The following is a 21088-nucleotide window of genomic DNA, read 5'->3' as shown; positions in this document are numbered from 1 at the left end:
AGAGAGGTGAAGCTGAGAGGATCTGAGGAGACACATTAATTGGGTCTGAAGCCCTGCAAACTTATAAATCCGAGGAACGCTGTCGAGGAGGTCCCATTTTTTTTTTTTAACATTTATTTATTTTTGAGACAAAGAGAGACAGAGCATGAACGGGGGAGGGGCAGAGAGAGAGGGAGACACAGAATCGGAAACAGGCTCCAGGCTCTGAGCCATCAGCCCAGAGCCCGACGTGGGGCTCGAACCCACGGACCGCGAGATCGTGACCCGAGCCGAAGTCGGACGCTTAACCGACTGTGCCACCCAGGCGCCCCAGAGGAGGTCCCATTTTTACGACATTCAGAACACAGCAGCAGATTAAAGGCTCTGAGAAGTCCTGCCATAAAGGAAACTATAACTCTAGACGATGATTGGTCCATCTGATTCATGGTGTTTGAAATACTGCCTCTTCATTTTTTCTTTCTTTCTTTTTTTTTTTTGTAAATTAAATATCTAACACAGCATTTTCCAACTTATTCATTCATGTGACATCCTCCAGAACGAGTGTCCTGGGGAGCTCACTTTACAGAAAGTATTTTATTTTATTTATTTTATTTATTTTTATTAAAAAAATTTTTTTTTAATGTTTATTTATGTTTGAGACAGAGAGAGAGCATGAACGGGGGAGGGGCAGAGAGAGAGGGAGACACAGAATCAGAAGCAGGCTCCAGGCTCTGAGCCGTCCGCCCAGAGCCTGAAGCGGGGCTCGAACTCACGGACCTGGAGATTGTGACCTGAGCTGAAGTCGGACGCTTAACCGACTGAGCCAACCAGGCACCCCGAAAGTATTTTATTTTTATTTTTATTATTATTATTTAAAATATTTTATCTGAAAGCGAGCGAGTGCACGAACGGGCAGGAGAGGGGCGGAGGAAAGAGAGAGAATCCCAAGCAGACCCCACAGTCAGCACGGAGCTCTATCCCACAACCCTGGTATCATGACCTGAGCTAAAATCAAGAGCGGACGCTCAACCGACTAAGCCACCCAGGTGCTCCGAGGCATTATTTGTATATGGAATTGTTGGATTCTAGAAGAGGCAAATTTAATAAAGAGATTAAAGAGAGGGGGACCAGTAATTGGAGTAGGAATATTGAGGCCAGGGGTCCTAAGAAGGGAAGGAGTTAGGATAGCCATGAACAGATTTCTTTCCAGGAAAACCATCCTTAGGATGCATGGCCCCGAAGGTGGAAACCAAAAGGTTATGATAAGAAGGACAAAAATTAGCCCCCAAAGGGGATGAGGATTGTATTGTGAGAGCAGGACATCAAGGCTGGGGGGGAAACTCCAGGTAAGTTATGATTTCTGATCAAGTAGATTTGGAAAGGACACCCTGAAAGAAATGGTTGAGAATGAAGTCTTGGAATGGGGAAGGAGAAATCATGTGAGAGTTTGGGGAGGAAAGTATTTAGGGAGTTTTTCTAAGACAATATAGAATGATTGAATGAGAGAGATTGAATGAGGCCATAGGCTGGATTCATGGGCTTCTAGGCCTCTGGGTGTGTATCACCCGAGTCTGGTTTGAATAACAGGTGTAGATCTCCAACCAGCTTAGAGCTGTACTTAGCCAAGGGTTCCTCATCTGGGGCTAGAGCACTCTCGATTCTAGAAAGATGGATTCACGCGGAGAAGCCGTGAAGTTTTTCCACTGTTGGAGTGTTTAGGAGGACTCAACAGGTTCCAGTCCTGACAGGTGCGAGTAGCTTTTTGTCCTGCAAAGAGTCTTACGATACACTCAATCCCTGGATGTAAGTTTTGGATGTATGTTATGTGAGAAAGAGGGATCAGGTTTTGGATTGTAATGGTTTTGATGGTCATTAATGGTGGGGACAGTTTGCCCTAGGGATATAACATACTGTGTAATTAGAATAACAAAAAGAAAAAGAAGGCCAACGAAGAGCCCTTTGATAGTTGACAAAAATCTTCCTCCAGCCCAGGAGTTTAATCATTAAAGGAGAGAGAGAGAGAGAGAGATCGTTTAAAGCGCCAATGTGAGTATTTATGTTGGTTAGTAACCCTGTCATACTTTTGTGGTAATCTGGAGTACATACATAACACTGTGTTTTAATAAAGCATAGGTTCCTCCTTGAGCTGCAGTGAGGATATCAAGGGTCATCGGTTTTGGAGGGCTACCTTTTGAATTTGTGGATAACTGTGAGTTGGGCTTGGTTAAAGATGGCCATTGTATGCTTGGCTAAAGTTCTATTTGCAATTTTCTATCAATAGAGGTAGTTCCTGGGACAAATATGGCTAAGGGATAAAACCATCAAGAAGAGCTCTTTGTTTGAGGTCTAGCCTTAACAGTATCCTAATTACGAGGAATCACTGGCAAGTGGGGGAAGGCTCATCTGGGGGTATGGGCTTCCCCAAGTGCATCATCCAATCCAATAGTAAAGAAAGTGGGGCCATCCATTATCTTCCTAAGTCCATAGTTAACCCCATGCCATGGGTATGCTCTGGCTTTTAAGGAGGGATTTTGTCATCCCAGCCACACAGCATCGGTCAAGGTGCTATGTGAGTTACACAGTTGTCGGGGAAGCCATTCCATTTTCCAGCTGTTCAAATAATCATGTGTCAGGGCACCCCAGTGGCTCAGCTGGTTAGGTGTCGGACTTTTGATTTCAGCTCAGGTCATGATCCCAGAGTCACAAGATTGAGCCCTATGTCGGGCTCCAAGCTGGCAGCGTGGAGCCTGTTGGGGTTCTCTGTCCCCGCTCTCCCCCTCTCCTGCTTGTGCTCATGTGCACACACTCTCTCTCTCAAAATAAGTAAACTTAAACAAAAAATCATATGCCCATGGGGTCTTGTAATCCCCACAGAATACCAAGCACGAAGACGGTCTAATCATGAGCTATTGTGGCAATTTCTCTCTGAAGTTTACCTCAAGCTGTCTAGCTTAGGCAAACAACAAACACAAAAGTTCAAAGACAATCAGAACTAGAATTTAGCATCCATAAAGGTGTGTTATTGAAACGTAATTTTTCTTTCTAAAATCACCCTTGGGTGCCTGGGCAGCTCGGTCAGTTAAACTTCCAACTCTTGGTTTTGGCTCAGGTCATGATCTCACAGTTCATGATACTGAGCCCTGCATCGGGCTCTGTGCTGGACAGCAAGGACTCTCTCTCTGCCTCTCCTCCTGTCCCTCTGTCCCTCCCCCACTTGCACTCCCTCTCTCTCTCTCAAAATAAACTTGAAAAAAATAAATAAAATCACCCTTATTTCTTGAGATAGCCAAATCAAGACTAGTTTGTCCAAAAAACAAGTCCAATTTTAACAGACTTGGCCTAATTATTTACATAAACTCAACAAGAATAGTGATTGATCATAAAGATCTTTCAAAATGTGCTTTGCTGGAACTCTTCATAAGGAATCTCCATTGAACTCTTAGTAGCCTTTCTAGGCCAGAAGCCAAGCCAAATACTTGCCATCAGACATGCCTGCAATACCTGTAGATTTGGGTGAATTCCTCTTCTCTAGGTCCCCCAAATATCCCAAACTTCCTGCACCTGCCAGAAGTGACATTCTTTACTCACCTGCTAAAGGCTCCTGGGAACTCTGTAAGCAAGGTATCAGGCCAACATTTCCAAAGGGCTTTATTAAGCCTCCAGGGGCACCTGGGGGCTCAGTTAAGCGGCTGACTTCAGCTCAGGTCATGATCTCATGGCTCGTGAGTTGGAGCCCTGCATCGGGCTCTGTGCTGACAGCTCGGACCCTGGAGACTCTTTGTATTCTGTGTCTCCCTCTCTCTCTTACCCTACCCTCTCTCTCTCTCTCTCTCTCTCTCTCTCAAAAATAAATAAACATTAAAAAAAAAAAAAGAACTTAGTTCCAAGGGGCTTTATTGGATTCATGTTTCATAAAGTCAATCTTCGTTCCTTAAAGCTGTCTGGTCATATCTGAACTATGTATGTCTCTCTCAAATATGAAATTCTAGTCAAAGCCTTTGTAAAATAACCAATGTTTCCAATGGTGTCCTGTTATAAGGAGAAAAGATTCTTATTGAACTTATGTAAATAACTATGCTTGCCATGAATGAAAGAATACTTACTGAGACTTTTTGAATTTCAGAGGGCTCAGGTAGAGACAGAAAAACTAAAGGCTTCAATTGTTTCACAAATGAATACTTTATCACATTTCTGTGAGTCACAGATATCTTATGAGAAAGTTTCCTTAATCTGGAAGAGCAAACATTAGAGAGCCAGCAATATTTTAAGCAAGAGTCACAAAAACCATAATCATTTTCCTCAGTTCATTTAGTTCCATGCTACTAATTTTTGTTCAGTTTGAATGCAGCTTTTTAGTTAGTTCTGGAAGTTCTTAACCATTTAAATTTTATGAACTTAAAGATACCAAATACCTATATTTGTCAACATTCTTATGAATCTCCTTGAAGAAGATGAAACATGTTTCTCAAGAGCATCAGAACAATAACTATACATACAAGGAACTCCGGAATGGACATTGTTAACAATCTGATACGAGAGTTTATTATGATGGAATTGACAAGGAAATTCAGTTATTTCTGTGACACATTGAATCTCCGGGTTGTTAAAAACCTTAGAAAGTTTTAAAGCACATGCCTAAATAGGATTACAGATCATCAAAGACCTGATAAAGACAAAACATAGAAACTGGTTTTTCTGGGCAAAGAAAAGAAAAAAACAACTTTGTTTACATTTTCTTATCAAGAGCAGATAACAATCCAAGAAAACTTTGTCTTTTTATTTTTTTGAGTTTATTTATATATTTTTGAGAGAGAGAAAGAGAGCAGGGGAGGGGTAGAGGGAGAAAATCCCAAGCAGTCTCTGCACCGCCAGCGTGGAGCCTGATGTGGGGCTCAAACTCATGAACCATAAGATAGTGATTTGAGCTGAAATCAAGAGTCAGGTGCTTAAACGACTGAGCCACCCGGGCACCCTGAAAACTGTCTTTTTAACAGAGAGAAAGCAGAATTTCAGTCTTATGCCAGTGTACTTTATTTTTTTTTAATGTTTATTTATTTATTTTGAGAGAGAGTATGAGCAAGGTAGGGGCAGAGAGAGAAGGAGAGAGAGAATCCCAAGCAGGCTCCAGGCTGTCAGCACAGAGCCTGATGCAGGACGTGATCCCAGGAACAGTGAGATCATGACCTGAGCTCAAATCAAGAGTCGAACACTAAACTGATTGAGCCACCCAGGTGCCCCTTTATACCGATGTACTTTTAAAATTCACTCATTTTTATCTTAGTCCATCCTGACCACACGTAAAATTCCGTTCCAAAGATTTCCCTTCACAAACCCTGTGCAACTTTCTTTTGCATTCAGATTTTGTCCCAAGCCATTGCTCTCCAAACAACCAGTCTCATTTTATGACAAAATTACTTTCGTTTCTTTCAACAAAAATATATTCCCGTTCCCTACATCTTTCTTACACATTTCTTACTTTCCTACATAGTTTTGTCCCCCTTATTTCCATCAGTCTTAAATACATTTAGCAGAATTTTGAACTAAGAGAACCTTAGTCTTATGGAAACCAATTTGACAATAAATTTCATATTAAAGAAAAAAAAGAACCATAGTCTCCAGTGAAAACTAAGTAGTGACCAATGGTGAACTGTTACACCAGAATTGTTTAGATGGAACATTTATGAATCAATTAAGCACAAAGCATGTTTTTCAACACACTCAAATATCCTTAGTTCCTCTGCAATGAGAAGTGAAAAACACAAACCTACTTTCAGTAATCAATGCTTTAGCACTGCATTCTATTAGGAAAAGACCTAGATGTCCAATGAATTCAATCCAATCTATCATCCAAGCAAAACTTTAAAGTTTCAGGTTACCGAAAACGATTTTAACAATTCCCCATGAAAACTTTGAAAGAGACAAGCCATCGTTTTGCTGACAAACTGCAACAGAGTTAACATGAGCTCATTTGATCTTCAGCAAACCTTGGTAGAATAAGTTTCAATTAGTTTAAATGTTGAATTGTGTTCCACTTTGGTCCACTTAAAAGTTAAGCAATTTGTTCTCCATTGTCAGTTTTTACCTGGGGCACTGGTGGGGAAATCTGAAGTGAGGGGTGTAAGTCCAAGGGGGTGCTCTTTGCTCCTTGACAGCAAGGGTTGAAGGAAGAGCCAAAGGCACCATAAGCACCAAAAATGGTATACGAACCAGTTGTTCAGGCTGCACCCACGGTGGTGCAGGAACAGGAGGAGGAGAGGGAAGAAGAGGTGACAGTGCTGCCAGAGGGGAGAGAAAGAGGGTTCCCCATTCTAAAGCTTGCCAGATGAGCAGATAAGGTCAGACAGATGAACAGACGCCATGTTTTTTCACCAACAGGAAGGAATAGGCAGTTTCTCTCAGGCCGGAGAGTACAGGGAGCTTCCCTGAAACAAAAAGGAGTTTCAGCAGCTGCTTGGGAATATTCCTTAGGGTCCTCTTCCCTAAGTAGACTAACCACAGTTGGCTCTAATTATCATAGCTGTTAACCCAGGAAATGAATGAGGGAAAAGCCCCCACATACAGCCAGAATAACCTGGGTCTATTGGAAGGAGGAACAGTGAGAGTCAGTATCCAGTATCTCAAGAGGTGACTGGTTAGCAGCCAAACATATTCTGCAAGAGGCTCTTAGGTCAAGGTCCCGATTTAGGGCCATGAAACCGAGCAAGACCCAAATGGAACTCCCGACCATTTGGAGCTCCAGCAAAGGAGGTCAAGCTGGAGAATAGTATCAGAAGAAACAGTTCTGTCAGAGGGCTATACCTCTTGCCCTGGGAGTTTGCCAAATTTGTTCCAGCTTTTCAGAACACAGCCCAAGGGTGAGTCCAAAGAAAGAGAGGAGGTTGCATAGTGGGAAAGACTGGCTGCCAATTCTCAAAGGAGTGACCTGCTGGAGGGAATGGAGCTCCCACTCGTGGTCACAGTTTCATTCAGGGCATCCTGCTGACCTGAAAACAGACTGGACCTATAACAGGAGGACTGACCTTTCTGGTGGTGTCCCACCATGGAAAGGGGTTGAAGCAAACAGCATGGCACTTCCTTTTGGGGTGTCCCCTGGTAACAAGTAGAGCCAGACACGGTTTTGTCCAGACTGAGTGGGAAAAAGGAGGGGGAGGACTCACCACCTGGACTAGGAGCATGTTTGCCTTCAGATCAAGATGATGCTGGATCTGTGGGAACACAGGAAAAGGGGCACAGGCCGAGAGAAGTGAGGTGGCTGAGAGTCAGCCAGTGTCGGAAAAGGTCCCACCTGAGTCCATAAGGTGTGTGCATTCGCTCTGAGTGAGCAGCCAGTTGCACCTGACTTTGGGAACAGGCCTTGGGGACAAAGTGAGAAGGCATTGGAAAGGGGTCCTTAGCCTTTACCAACACGAGCAGTCTGATCTGTTCACTCTCACACCTTCAGACCACACCTGGAAGCCACCCTAACCAGAGGGCTTCGGTTGTCTGGGAGGTACTGGGGTTAGGCTACAACGGCTGAAAAAAGAAAGGAAAGGGAAGGAAGGGTCCCTCCAAAGAGCTGAGGGGGAAATCCCTCACATTTTCAGACAAGGGCAGTCCAGCCGGTTCTGTCTCCCAGCTTCGGATCCTCGACAAGCAGTAACCCCTGCCCAGGTCCATCAGTTCCCCAAGGAGTGCTAAAGTTGATCCACCAAGGGAAAGTCCCGACAAATTCCTGGAGAATCCGGGGAGAGTTTCAGACTGGCAAAGTCTCCTTGTGCAGTGTTCCCCCAAATGTGTGCGAGGGCGCTACAAAATCTCCCCGTACGAGCCACCAAATGTGGTGTCTAAATGGGGGTGTCTTTCCTGATCAGATGAGGGTCCCCAAATGTGGGGTTACTGATTGGGTGGATGTCAGTGGCCCACAAGGTGACAAGAATTCACCTGAGGCAGAACAAAGGTCTTAGAGGTTTATTGAATATACCTGCAAGGAAGTGGTGGCTTAAAGACAGCAGAGGGCAGGCTGTCTTTAAGGAGGCAGTGGGTGGGGGCTGTTTTTAAAGGGGACAAGTGAGGAGGTATGGTGATATATGGAATCTTCCCCTTTTTTGATAGCTGTGCCTAGTTGTAAGTAGCTCATTGGTCAGGTTAGGGCCTATGGATATTTGAGGTGGGTCACCTGATGGACCTGTCTGTATTCAGCCAGGTGGTTGCCATGGCCCTTTCTACATTCCGTCACTCAAACCTGTTTGCCTAAAGGCAGCCTCTAGACACACGGTGTAACATATTATGCACAACTAAACAAAACAAGCTGTAGAGTTTAATAAACTATCCCATAATGAAATCCTGTGTTGTTACTGTTCAAGTCAAGAAAAAGAACACTGCCAGCCCATAGAAGCCCTCATGTGGCCCCCTCCTCGGAGGTAGCCATGATCTTGTCTTTTTTTTTTTTTTAATCTTTATTTATTTTTGAGACAGAGAGAGAGAAAGAGAGAGAGAGAAACATAGCACAAGTGGAGGAGGGGCAGAGAGAGAGAGGAGACACAGATTCCAAAACAGGCTCCAGGCTCCAAGGTGCCAGCACACAGCCATACACGGGGCTCGAACTCAGGAATGGCGAGATCATGACCTGAGCTGAAGTCAGTTGCTCAATCGACTGAGTCATCCAGGTGCCTCTCTCCTGTCTTCTTGATAGTCACACACTTGCTTTTCTTTATAGTCCTAAAGTGTCTTCCTATAAAAGACCAAAGGAATGTGAAACCAGAAAGAGAGAGGTTTTCATCATTTTGAAATCACAAGAATCAGTATTACAACCTGTCCATATTCTGCCCCCAGGTTTCTTCTCCAGGTTACTGATAACATGAGAAACAGGCATATCAGTCCACTATCTCATCATTTATCAGAGAGAGGAGAGAAGGCAGTCAAGGCTAGTAGTTAAAGTTTAAATTCTAGGGAGGTATCTCTTGATTGCAAATGAGAAGATCTCTACCTTGCCCCACAAAGTGCTCTGCTTATCCTTCCAAACCAGAACACTTAAGGGTGGTAAGAAGGGTTCTTGATCAAAAGATTCCTTTAAGATCAGGCTGTAAGAGAGGGAACAGTCTTTTGAGGGGTTATTCCAATGAATCTTCAACACGGTTCCGTAGGCTGCTGCATTAGAACCACCAGAAGAGGTTTATTTTTCCCTAAACCTCTAATTCTGGAAAATTTCAAACATGGAAAAGTAGAGGGAATAGTATCACCTACCCATCAGTCAGTTTCAACAGTTATTGACATTTGTTTCTTCTCTATCATTACCCACTCCCTACACCGGTGTTATTTGGGGGCAAATCCCAGATATTGTATCATTTTATCCTTCAATAGTTTAGATAAAGTTTCTTTAAATTTTTTTTTCAACGTTTATTTATTTTTGGGACAGAGAGAGACAGAGCATGAACAGGGGAGGGGCAGAGAGAGAGGGAGACACAGAATCGGAAACAGGCTCCAGGCTCCGAGCCATCAGCCCAGAGCCTGACGCGGGGCTCGAACTCACGGACCGCGAGATCGTGACCTGGCTGAAGTCGGACGCTTAACCGACTGCACCACCCAGGCGCCCCTAGATAAAGTTTCTTTAAAAAATCAAATGACTACACCATAAAAAATGAACAATAATTTCACAACAGCATTGAACACTGAGATTTTAAACATATAGATTCTCAGATTCTTCCCCAGACCTACAGTCAGACTCGCTGTGGAATGTGGGAACACACACATATATATATATATATATATATATATATATATATATATATTAAGTTTATTTGTTTATTTTGAGACAGAGAGAGAGTGTGCAAGCATACTCGAGTGGGCTTGAGTGAGCATGAGCACTGGGAGGGGCAGAGAGAGACGGAGAGAGAGAACTTCAACCAAGGTCTGTGCCATCAGCACAGAGTCCAACATGGAGCCATATATATATATATATATATATATATATATATAATTTTTTATTTTTTTAATGTTTATTTATTTTCGAGAGAGAGGGAGAGACAGTGCAAGTGAGGGAGGGGCAGAGAGAGAGAGGGAGACACAGAATCCTAAGCAGGCTCCAGGCTTTGAGTTGTCAGCACAGAGCCTGATGAGGGGCTTGAACCCACTAACCGTGAGATCATGACCTGAGCCGAAGTCAGGCGCTTAACCGACTGAGCCACCCAGGCGCCCTGTGTATATATCATTTTTTAAAATTAAGTAGGCCCCAAGCCTAGGGTGGAGCCCAACGTGGGGCTTGAACTCATGACCCTGAGATTGAGACCTAAGCTGGGACCAAGTTAGACATTTAACTGACTGAGCCACCCAGGCACCCCTGGAGTCTACATTTATTTATTTATTTATTTTTAATAAAAAAAAAAAAAATTTTTTAACATTTATTTATTTTTGAGACAGAGAGAGACAGAGCATGAACGGGGGAGGGTCAGAGAGAGGGAGACAAAGAATCTGAAACAGGCTCCAGGCTCTGAGCTGTCGGCACAGAGCCCGACGCGGGGCTCGAACCCACGAACTGCGAGATCATGACCTGAGCCGAAGTCGGCCGCTTAACCGACTGAGCCACCCAGGCACCCCTGGAGTCTACATTTTTGAAACAACGTTCCTCAGGTTGAGGTATGAGAACTGCTATGTCATTCACGTAGGCCTTCTTGGCGATTTCTGGAGCCAGGTATATAATACAAATGGGCCTAGTGCTTCTGCAGTATATCAAAGTCTTGACTGGTCAAACTTCTGCAAATCAATTAAAATGCATCTTGGGAAGTTTTAATTAAAAAAATTTTTTTTTACATTTATTTATTTTTGAGAGACAGAGCACAAATGGGGGAGGGGCAGAGAGAGAATGAGACACAGAATCCGAAGCAGGCTCCAGGCTCTGAGCTATCAGCACAGAGCCCAACATGAGGCTCCAACCTATGAACTGTGAGATCATGACCTGAGCAGAAGTCAGATCCTTAACCAACTGAGCCACTCAGGTGCCCCTTGGAAAGTTTTAATTGAAAGGAAATCTGGCAGGGAAGCCTGGATAGCTCAGTGGTTGGGCTTCCGACTCTTAATTTCGGCTCAGGTCATGATCCCAGAATCCTGGGATCAAGCCTTGAGTTGGGCTTTGCTCTGAGCACTGAACACGGAGCCTGCTTAAGATTCTCTCTCTCTCTCTCTCTCTCTCTCTCTCTCTCCCCCCTCCCTCTGCCCTGTGTACACTCTCTCAAAAACAAAATGGAAAAAAGAAAAGAAATATGGCATATTTTAAAAAATAAAATGAATATATTCATCTGGGTCCAATTTGTAAATCTGCATTTATTGAAAATTTACAATGTGCTCTGCACTGAAGGGAACAAGAAGGATGTTTAAAAATGTGTGTTTTAAAATTTTTTTTTAAGTTTATTTCCTTTTGAGAGAAGAGAGCGAGCATGAGCAGGGGAGGGGCAGAGAGAGGGAGACACAGAATCCAAAGCAGGCTCCAGGCTCTGAGCTGTCAGCACAGAACCTCACATGGGGCTCAAACCCACCAACCACGAGATCATGACCTGAGCCGAAGTTGACATTTAACCAACTGCGCCACCCAGGTGCCCCTAAAAATATGCTTTTTAAGCATAAACATTTTGCCAACAAATAAGTTATAAGATTCAGATTGAGTTGATTTGAACCTGCATTTTAACACCTTTTCCAGGTAATGCTGGGCCTGCTGGTTCTTGGACTATACCAGGAAAGCTAGGAAGTTAAGGTAAAGGTTTTTCTCACTCAGAGTCCAGAGAAGGTAGAAAGGCACTCAGCGGGGACCTGATCTAGGCAGGCATGGTCCTGCCACCCTCACTCCCTTCACCTAGCCCCCAAATAATATTACTCTTGTCGAGGAGAGACTGAAGGAACCGCTCTTTGTTCCCAGTGGTATGGGCAGGAGGTTTGCACCCTAGACTCTTGTCTCTGAGAAGGGACATAGCCAAGCTATGGTCCTCTAGACTGAAGACACTGGGGATGATGGAGTGACTGGCCAGGGAGGTCACCAGTCCAAAGTTCTTTCTATATAATGGGCCCCTATCAGAGTCCAGCCATAAGGCCAGGCCATAAGGTCCCTACCCCCCAGAAACCGCTGTGAGAGGACCAAGCTTAAAGTGGGTGAGGCACCAAGCCAACAGGCCGGCTTCTCAGGCGGGACATTAGCACGGCACCTTTCCTGGCGCTCCTGTGAACTGTTGCAGTGCAGGGAAGGGAGGATGGTGGTGGTGTCCACTCGGCGCACATGGTGACCGCTGCTGAAGGGCCACAGTGCTCTACGTAGGGGTGGGGATAAAGCCACTCCAGATTCTAATCGGGGCGCGCGGGAGGGCAGGAACTGGCGCTGCTTCGGTGGCTAGGATGGGCCGATCAGTCACAGCCAGTCCTAAGAAGGGCTCCTGTCCCAGCCCCAGGGCAGGCATATCCCGCCCCCAGGAGACCCCTAGTCTGAGCGGAAGAACGCAGCCGACCGCAGGAGTCTCGAGTCCGAGGGGAAGACACACCGAGCCTCAGGAGCCACGTTCTGGCTCTCAGGGGACCCAAAGCAGATTTCCACGAACCGAGGTCCGAGAACTTCTCGGCGGGATGCGGCCAGCTGTGCGCGGGGAAGAGTGCGCGCAGCCGTCGCCCAGTCCTGAGTCAGGCCCTGTCGGCTCCTCGGGCCCCAGGGGCGCCGGGGACGGGGTGCACTGGGGCAGGGCCGGGGCACTCTTTGCAGCCGGTCACCCCTCCCCCTTCCCCGCGGGCTTTTGCACACGACGCGCCGCGGGCCGCTTCACACGGGGTGGCCGGGGCCGGATAAAGCGGGCGGGCGCGGGGCGCAGCGGCGGGCGCGGACGGGCTGGAGCGGCCGGAGCTGCAGCCGGACGGCCCCAGGGCGGCCCGGGCGGGAGCTGTCGCGCCAAGCAGCGGGCGGCCGAGAGGCGCGGGCGCCGGGGCCCCGGGAGCGGCGCGCGGGGCCCTCCCGGCAGGTGGGTGCGCGCTGCGCAGCGTCCCGCGCGCAACTTCCAGGGCGCCCTGGGCCCCGAGGTCGCGCGCGGCTTCCCGGGCCCAGCGCAGGGCGCGCGGGGCCGCATGGAGCCCACGGAGAGGCAGCATCTGATGGACGCCAGGCCCGGAGCCCGGTAAGGCGAGAGCCTGGGGAGGAGCGGGGATTTGAGCGGCATCGGACGCATCTCCTGGTTTGCAGTTTCCAGTGGATGGTTTTGCGGGAGGCTTGAAACGGGACCACACAGAAGGGACGGGAGGTTTGGGGGAAGCGAGGGAAGGGAAAACCGAGCGTGGGCACGAGATCATCCCTCCCTCACGGCTGAGCACAGATCCTGACCCCTCGCCCGCTAGTGTGCGGTGGCAAGCCTGGAGCCCCGCCCCTGGCCCGACACTTTGCCCCCGGGCAGCCCCGCCCTGGGAGGCCCTGTGTCCCCAAGTGCGCAAGAGGAGGGTCTGCCCTTCTCCAGAGCCTGAACTGCCTTCCTTCTCCGTGCTTGATTGCACTGGCCCCGCCCCTTGGCCAGTTCCCAAGGTCTTTGCCGCCTCCAGGCGCTGAAAGAGGTGGGGGAGGAGGGAACACCGTGGACCAAGACCCCGAGACTCCTGGACTGGTCATTTCCCCAGCACCCCACTCCAAACACGAGTTTCTGGTTACTCCTCAGAGACTGTCGAGCTTGGAGTGTCCATAACTATTCTTTTAATTGGACGCATGGGAACCGCCAAGGACTGGAGTCAGCCCTCCCTGCCCCCATCTCAGAGCTGAGTCTCCCCTCTCTTTTCTTCCTTGGCCAGGTCTTACACTGGATCTCTGTGGCAGGAGGGGGCCGGCTGGATCCCTCTGCCCGCACCTGGCCTGGACTTGCAGGCTATTGAGCTAGCCGCTGAGAGCAACCATTACTGTCATGCCCAGAAGGGTCCTGGCAGTCACTTTGACTCCAAGAAGGAGCAGGCCCGGCGACAGCTTTATGTGGCCTCTGCCATCTGCCTGGTGTTCATGATTGGGGAAGTCATTGGTAAGGACTTTTGTGCTAATTAAATGAAATTGGGAGCATGGATAGTCTGGATGATCCGAAAAGCTTTTTTCCTGGATGTTCCTAGTAATATTAATACTTATAGCCCCAGGGCGCTGGCTGGCTCAGTTGGTAGAACATGCAAAGGCACAGATGGGCTGGAGCAGCCAGAGGGGCAGCTGGAGGGCCCCAGGGTAGCCCTGGCTGGAGTCTCAGGGTCTCAAGTTCAAGCCTCATGTTGGCTGTGGGGCCTACTTAAAAAAAAAAAAACAAAACAAAAACCAAACCGAATAGCCCCATTTATTGAATGTTCATAATGCTGAGTCTTTTATATACACGTTATCTCATCCAGTCCTCACAACTTTGTACTGTCACGTGGGTGTTAATATTCTTATTTTACAGATGATGAAACTGAGGCACATTAGGGTTGAGTAATTTGCCCAAGATCATGCACAACTTGTGTGTAAGGGATGGCCTGAATGCCTAGAAGGCAAGAGCATTTACCGAGTGCCTACTATGCTTTCCAGGGCATATTTGAACTTGATTTTCACAGTCACCCTCTAAGTAGATCGTGTCAGTCCCATTTCACAGATAGAAGTTGAAGCTCAGAGAAAGTAAGTCCCTTGCCTATGGTTCAACAGCTAACGGGTGGAGAGGTCCCAAATCCACGGTCTTTTTCCAGAGTCCATGGTTTCCCTGCTGCACACACAGTCTGGGAAGGGGACTTCATGGGGGAGCTGATAAGGACCCCCCCATGTCCCTGGTCCTGCCCTTGCAGGTGGGTATCTAGCACATAGCTTGGCAGTCATGACCGACGCAGCCCACTTGCTCACTGACTTTGCCAGCATGCTCGTCAGCCTCTTTTCTCTCTGGATGTCCTCCCGACCGGCCACCAAGACCATGAACTTCGGCTGGCAGCGAGCTGGTGAGGACCCTGGTCGGGGTTGCAAGAGGAAGCCGGTCAAGACGTGGGTTCTTTGGTGGCTGCAGTAGGGTGGGTCCCTGAGCGAGGCCAAGAAGGTGACTTGGGTTGGGCGTATCAGTCTCGGCTTCTATCCTTTGGTAGCTCCCGGTCCAATGGGGGAGCCCTGGTTCCCTGTCCTCTTGGAACTTCTAGTCTGCAGGGAAGGAGAGGTCACCTTCCTAAGAAATGAAATGGTCAAACTTCAAGAACAAATGACCGTGGCCTTAAAGCTGCACATAATTCCATGGGTCAACTCTCGGGGGAGGGAAAGGTCCTCAAAGCCTTCTGGAAGACAGAGGCTTTAAACCCCCTTTAGTTCATCTCTGGGCTGTACTGTCATTCTCCTCTTGGTGGGAGATGGCCCAGTCTCTCCTCCGAAGCCTCAGTTTGTCAGCTGAGCAATGGGTACCTATTGTAGTAAGTCAGTTTCTTTACGTATAAAACAAAAGGGGTTGACCCAGATGACTTCTTAAGGTCCTTCTAGCTCTGACATCCTCTGATGTATGAGTGGTGAGGTAAGGCACAACCATGCCAGCCATACCTTTAGCGGAGTCCCGGTGGACCCAGGCCCTGACTTTGTAGGGAGGGGGCTGGTGGATCATGGAGGGATGGGGAGGCCTCCTCAGTCTTAGGGCCCCATGCTAAGATTGGTGGTGGGGTTTGGGTTCTTTCTCAGAGATCCTGGGAGCCCTGCTGTCTGTACTATCCATCTGGGTCGTGACTGGAGTGCTGGTGTTCCTGGCAGTGGAGCGACTGATCTCTGGGGACTATGAGGTCGAGGGGGGCACCATGCTGATCACATCAGGTTGTGCTGTGGCTGTGAATATCATGTGAGTGTGACCTCGGTTCCCTGTGAGTCCCCCGTCCTTGTGCTTTTCACACACACACATCTGCATGCCTGCTCTCAGTGGAAGGAGGCCACGGATGGGCCACAGGACCAGAACTTCTGGTGGTCTGAGCTCTGGCAGCTGGGACACCTTAGTCCTGCCTTAGGCCAAGGCTGAGGCCACTGAGGGCTCTGAGTCTGGGGCTGCATCAACGCCACCACTAACCCCTCCCCCCATATGCGTGAGTGAATAAACTGGGAACCTTCATGTCTGAAATGGGGAAGGTGAGTCTAGTTCTTATAGGAGCACATTTTCCTAAGGGCCCTTAGGGGTCCAAGTCCTTTTTCAAAGCTGGTGTGCCTGAAGTTGGTCTCGGTGAGAAGCAGGGTGTGTGGAGCACGGGGGTCTTGTTTGGGCTTTCTCTCCGTTGCTCAGTGGTCCTGGGCAAGCCGCTTCCCTCTCTGGGCCTCAACTTCCCCATCTGTGACATGGGTGGGGGGAACTAGATGACCTCCATGGTGTCCTCCTGTTCCAAGATTTGGCATCTTTGTGCCCAGATCCAGCCTGGCACTGGAGCTGAGCCCATTCTCCTGTGGTGCTCTGGACCAAGGCAAGTGGGTTGGGCTCCTCACAAGGCAAAAGGAGCAAGCAGTCTGGGGGTGAGGATTTTTGTCCCACAGGAAGGCCAGCCCTATGGGTGGCCTCTACCTGCTAGGTCAGCGAGCCCCTCGGCTTTGTCTCTGCTTCTGTAGAATGGGGCTGACTCTTCACCAGTCTGGCCACGGGCACAGCCACGACACCAGCCAGCCACAGGAGAACCCCAGTGTCCGAGCTGCCTTTATCCATGTGGTTGGAGATTTTCTGCAGAGCTTAGGCATCTTGGTGGCAGCCTATATTTTATACTTCAAGGTCAGAGCTGGGGACAGAGGGAGGTGGGCCGGGGGGGTTGGGGTGGGCAGGGGAGTGTAAGTTATCCGGGGGCTCCTGTCTACACGTGGCCCTTTCCAGGTTCTAGCTCCCTCCCAGCTGTGTGGGGAGAGGGAAGGAACATTCACCCAAATGCCTTCCAAGTGTCAGCGATCTTCACAACAATCCCGAAGAGCAGGTGGTGGTGTTTTCGGCAGCTCGGAAAGGTTCAGTGACTTGGATGGTGTCACACAGCTGGGAAATTGTGGAGCCAGATTCAAACCCAGGCCTGCGTGCTGCCAATGCCTGGGCATTGTCCACCACATAGCGGCCGAGTGATGTAGTGGAAAGAGCCAGGCATTGGGGTTGAAGCCTGGCTCCACCCTTTGCTAGCCGGGTGATGTAGTCCTTTGCTCTAACTGATCTTCAATTTTTCCATCTATAAAATGAGATGTTGGGCCATTGGCATCAAGATTCCTTTTAGTTCCGTCCACATCTCAGTCCCTTGGGTAAGGAAGTATGGGAAGGGACCGTGCCTTATCCTGAGCTGTGGTCTGTCCTGTCCCTTCTTCTGGACACAGGATAAAAGGTGGAGAACTGGGAGGCAGAGCCAGGGTGAGGCTTGTGCCCACCACGCAGAGAGCACCCCTCTCCCTGACTCCCACTGGGTGGGAAGGGAGAGGGAGGCTGAGGTGTTGAGTGATGAGCCCAAGCTCCGCCTTCCCCTTTTTCTGTAGCCAGAGTACAAGTATGTAGACCCCATCTGCACCTTCCTCTTCTCCATCCTGGTCTTGGGGACGACCTTGACCATCCTGAGAGATGTGATCCTGGTGCTGATGGAAGGTAACCTGGGCGTGGGGCTCCCCTTTTGTTCTTGGCTCTCCAGCTCTAACAGGTTTGGGGGGAGAGGGCAGGGGAGTCCCAGCACATTGGCAGGGAGCCAGGGTCTAGAGCCTGGCACAGGCTGGAACACCTCCTGGGGCCCCAGGCCAGTCTTGGCATCGAGCTGAGCCCTCAGGTGTGGCTGTTCCTAGAAATGTCCCTGGGACCAGACTGTGCTTTCCTTCCCTCTAGCCCCACGGTGTCCCCTCCCTGCTGGGATGTGTCCTCCCTGCCTAATCAGGTAACTTCTAAGTGGTGTCTGTAGCACTTGGTGCTCCACAGCCTTCCTTCAGGCACCTCCTCAGTCATTGACCTTCCCCGCGGCAGAGAAAGGGGCGAGGATTCTGCTTCCATTGCAGCGGAGGCACACTGACTGAGGCTGAGAAAAAAAAGTGGTGGGTGTTGGACAAGCCTACCAAATCCACTCCAGCTTAGTGCCTTCCTTTCTGAGGCCTCTGCCTCGGGAGCGGATGGCCGGGCTCTAAGGGCTTCCTTAGCGCTGACCGATGGTCTGCCCCGAGTTTCCACATTCACCAGCTTTCTTGTGCCCCAGGGTCTTGGGTCATGGGGCTCAGTGTGGCCAGGGTCACTCTGAAGTTGGATGCTGGTTTGGAGTCAGCACGAGTTATCTGGCTACGGGTCAGAGCATTTTCCCCAAGAATGTGACTGACCCAGATACGAGTGATAATGCTGATGCCTCATGTGGGTGTAGGGGTCCCCAGTTTGCCTTCTGTCTTTCTTCCTTCCATTCCAAAAAAAGTTTTCACTGGGCACCTGTTATGGGCCAGGCACTGTTCTAGGCACTGAGGACATGGTGGTAAATAAAACAGACTGTCCTGCTCTCATGGAGTTTCCATTTTAGAGGGGGGCACAGGCAGGAAACGAACAAGATAATTGCAGACAGAGTCAAGTGTGAAGAGAAAATACAAAAGGATGATATGATGGAGATCATTTGGGAGGCGGGGCAACATCAGATCTGCTGGCCAAAGCGGTTGTCTCTGAGGAGACAACATGTGAACAGCAGAAAACAGCACTGGGGGTGGGGGTGGGGGTGGGGGTGGGGGTGGGGGAGCAGTTTCCTTCAGCCCCTGTCCCTGCCACCCTCAGGGACCCCCAAGGGTGTGGACTTCACAGCTGTACGGGATCTGCTGCTGTCCGTGGAAGGGGTGGAAGCCTTGCACAGCCTGCATATTTGGGCACTGACCGTGTCCCAGCCCGTGCTGTCTGTCCACATCGCCATCGGTGAGTGGTCAGGATACTCAGGGCAGGGTGAGCGAGAGGCTGCCAGAGGTCTGGGGCCATCCCCGAAGCAGCCAACGGCCTCAGATGTTTGCTGGTGTGCCTTGAACCTGGCCCCATGCTGAGTACTTTATAGACATGATTTCATTTGATCATCACAACCCCATTTACAGATGAGGAGGCTGGGGCTGGGGCTGGGGCTGGGGTGGGGTGGTCAAGTCACTTGTCCGGGCTTTTACAGCTAACAGGTGGCAGAGAAAAAAAAGACTCTTAGCCTTTAATAAAGCCAGTGCTCTCCCTGCTTTTGCAGGATTGCGCCAGGTATGGGGACCGGGAGGTTGCCTGATGCAGGAGTGGCCTCCGGGGGTTTCTTGATGCCTGTATCCTGTGCTGCTGGGGGTAGGGAATGTGATAGCCTCCCGATTGCTCCTAAGGGCCCCAGAGTGAGTAAATGTTCTCTGGTCCCTCCCCTGGGGTGTCCTCTTGGCCCCCAGCTCAGAATGCAGACGCCCAGGTCGTGCTGAAGGCAGCCAGCACCTGCCTGCAGGGAAAGTTCCACTTCCACACTATGACCATCCAGATTGAAGACTACTCTGAGGACATGAAGGACTGTCAGGCGTGCCAAGGCCCCTCGGACTGACTGCCTGGCCAGGTGCCAACGGAGCCGTGGCCAGGACCTGCAGGTGGTGGGGCGGAGCGTCCCCCAGGCCCAGCCAGAACGCTGCCTATCCTGGCTGTGTTATAAAGCAGGTCCCTCTCCTGACCTCTGCTCTGTGTTCAGTGTGGAGGAACTGTTTCCTGCCTCCCCCATCTGACTACAGCGAGTTTAAGGATGAAGACGGCAAGTGTAAAGCTACTATGACCCAGCCCTTCCAGCTTCTGGATTGGTGCCTGGCAGGGCTGGGTTTGGGCCTAATCCTCAGCTAAAGCTTTCCTACCACCAGCCTCAGGAAAGGTGGTGAGGCACAGCGAGGAGTGACAGAGGGGAGACTGGCCTCAATGTCCCCTTGCCCACTGTCTTATTCCCCCCTTCAGTCTGTCTGGCCTTTGCCTTATGGATCTATGCAGAAACCCCGGGACAGTCTGTCCCTCTGCCTATAACAATATGGTTTAAGGAGACCTTGGGGGTTGGGAGTTGAGAGTACCCCGCGCGCTTACACATGTCCCCCCTGAGAAGGGGAAACCGGGGGGGAACCTGAGGCCTGTCTGTGCCTTCGTCACTTCAGCTGTGAGCCAAATGTGTCTCTTTCCTGGAGGGAGGAGGCTTCTGACCAGGTAGGGACCTGGCTGCTTTCTTCTTTCCTTATTCCTCCAGCTCGGGCACGTGTGCCAACACAATGATGCCTTTGCCACTGGTGGGGGTGGGGGGGCAGCAGGGGCTTCAGCTTGGGTCCTGCCCTAACAGCCCCACAGCCCCTGGGCCAGCTCTGAAGCTGGCCCAGCCTACCCTGCTCAGAACTTGAGCACGGACGACAACGGATGGGAGATGGTGGCTTCCTGAGGTGTATGCAGACTCCCGAGTCAGGGGCAGCTTGTGTTTCCGAGACGAAGAGGGGAGACCTGTGCCCAGTCTCCCAGGGAAGGCAGAACACCCAATCATATGGTGGCCCTGGGTTTTACAAGCCAGTGCCCTTGGGTCTCATCCAAGAATAAGAGACTACGAATGAACCTACATCACAGGGTTGTTGCCAGGACTGGAGCCAAAGCCTTTTAAGCCCGTGGTGTTCCTTGAAGAGCGGTTACTTTGATCATCGGGCTGGAAAGGTGCAGCATGAGGCTGACTCACCGGGGAGCCAGGTGGGCTTCCCAGGGGCAGCACTGACTTGATCTCGACTCTGCCCGGATTCAGGACTGGAAGAGGAGGGGTTGGTCACCCGCCTTCCCCCGTGAACCTCTTTCTTCCCCTCTGTGAAATAACCTCTTTGTGCCTTTCAAGTATGGCCATCCGGGCTTACCTGTGATCTAGGTCAGTAGGTTCTTCAGCCCCTCAAAATCCGTGGGAAGTCATGTGGCTTGGAAGTGTGGTGGTGGGGGGGTACTGCGGATGGCTGTGTTCTAGTCTACTCCAATCTCTGGAGAAGCAAACCCCCTCTCCCCTGCAGCCACTGCAGGCCCCAGGAACCTGGATCTTGACCTCTACTGGGTGTCAAATCCTTACAGCCCTCTCAAGAGAGGGTATTTGTGGTATTACACTTGTACAGATGGGAAAACCAAAGCCAGAGAGGTGGAGTCACTTGCCTGAAGGCCCATGGCCAGTGTAAAGCAGGTCTGGGGTTTCTACCTCAGTCACCCAGGCC

General features: G+C 49.7%; 1 protein-coding gene across 5 annotated transcripts; it reads left to right on the top strand.

The window, feature by feature from the left end:
• Positions 1–12785: 12785 nt before the first annotated feature.
• On the top strand, positions 12786–21006 carry SLC30A2 (solute carrier family 30 member 2). 5 transcript variants are annotated; one of them, XM_043574120.1, is made up of 9 exons: positions 12786–13097; positions 13756–13976; positions 14752–14898; positions 15614–15767; positions 16517–16673; positions 17408–17513; positions 17745–17793; positions 18660–18794; positions 19291–19424. In XM_043574120.1, the coding sequence occupies exons 1-9, from the start codon at positions 13048–13050 to the stop codon at positions 19313–19315; spliced, it is 1044 nt and encodes a 347-aa protein (XP_043430055.1). In that variant the 5' UTR covers positions 12786–13047; the 3' UTR covers positions 19316–19424. The 5 variants fall into 5 exon arrangements, with proteins under 5 accessions (XP_043430055.1, XP_043430054.1, XP_043430056.1 ...); XM_043574118.1 differs by having other exon boundaries at positions 12790–13097; positions 19286–21006; XM_043574119.1 differs by lacking the exon at positions 17745–17793 and having other exon boundaries at positions 12788–13097; positions 19291–21006.
• Positions 21007–21088: the final 82 nt, after the last annotated feature.

Source organism: Prionailurus bengalensis, chromosome C1 (genome assembly GCF_016509475.1).
Source record: "Prionailurus bengalensis isolate Pbe53 chromosome C1, Fcat_Pben_1.1_paternal_pri, whole genome shotgun sequence".
Lineage (NCBI taxonomy): Eukaryota > Metazoa > Chordata > Mammalia > Carnivora > Felidae > Prionailurus > Prionailurus bengalensis.
The sequence above is the reverse complement of the archived record's forward strand: the minus strand, read 5'-3'. Positions and strand labels throughout refer to the sequence as shown.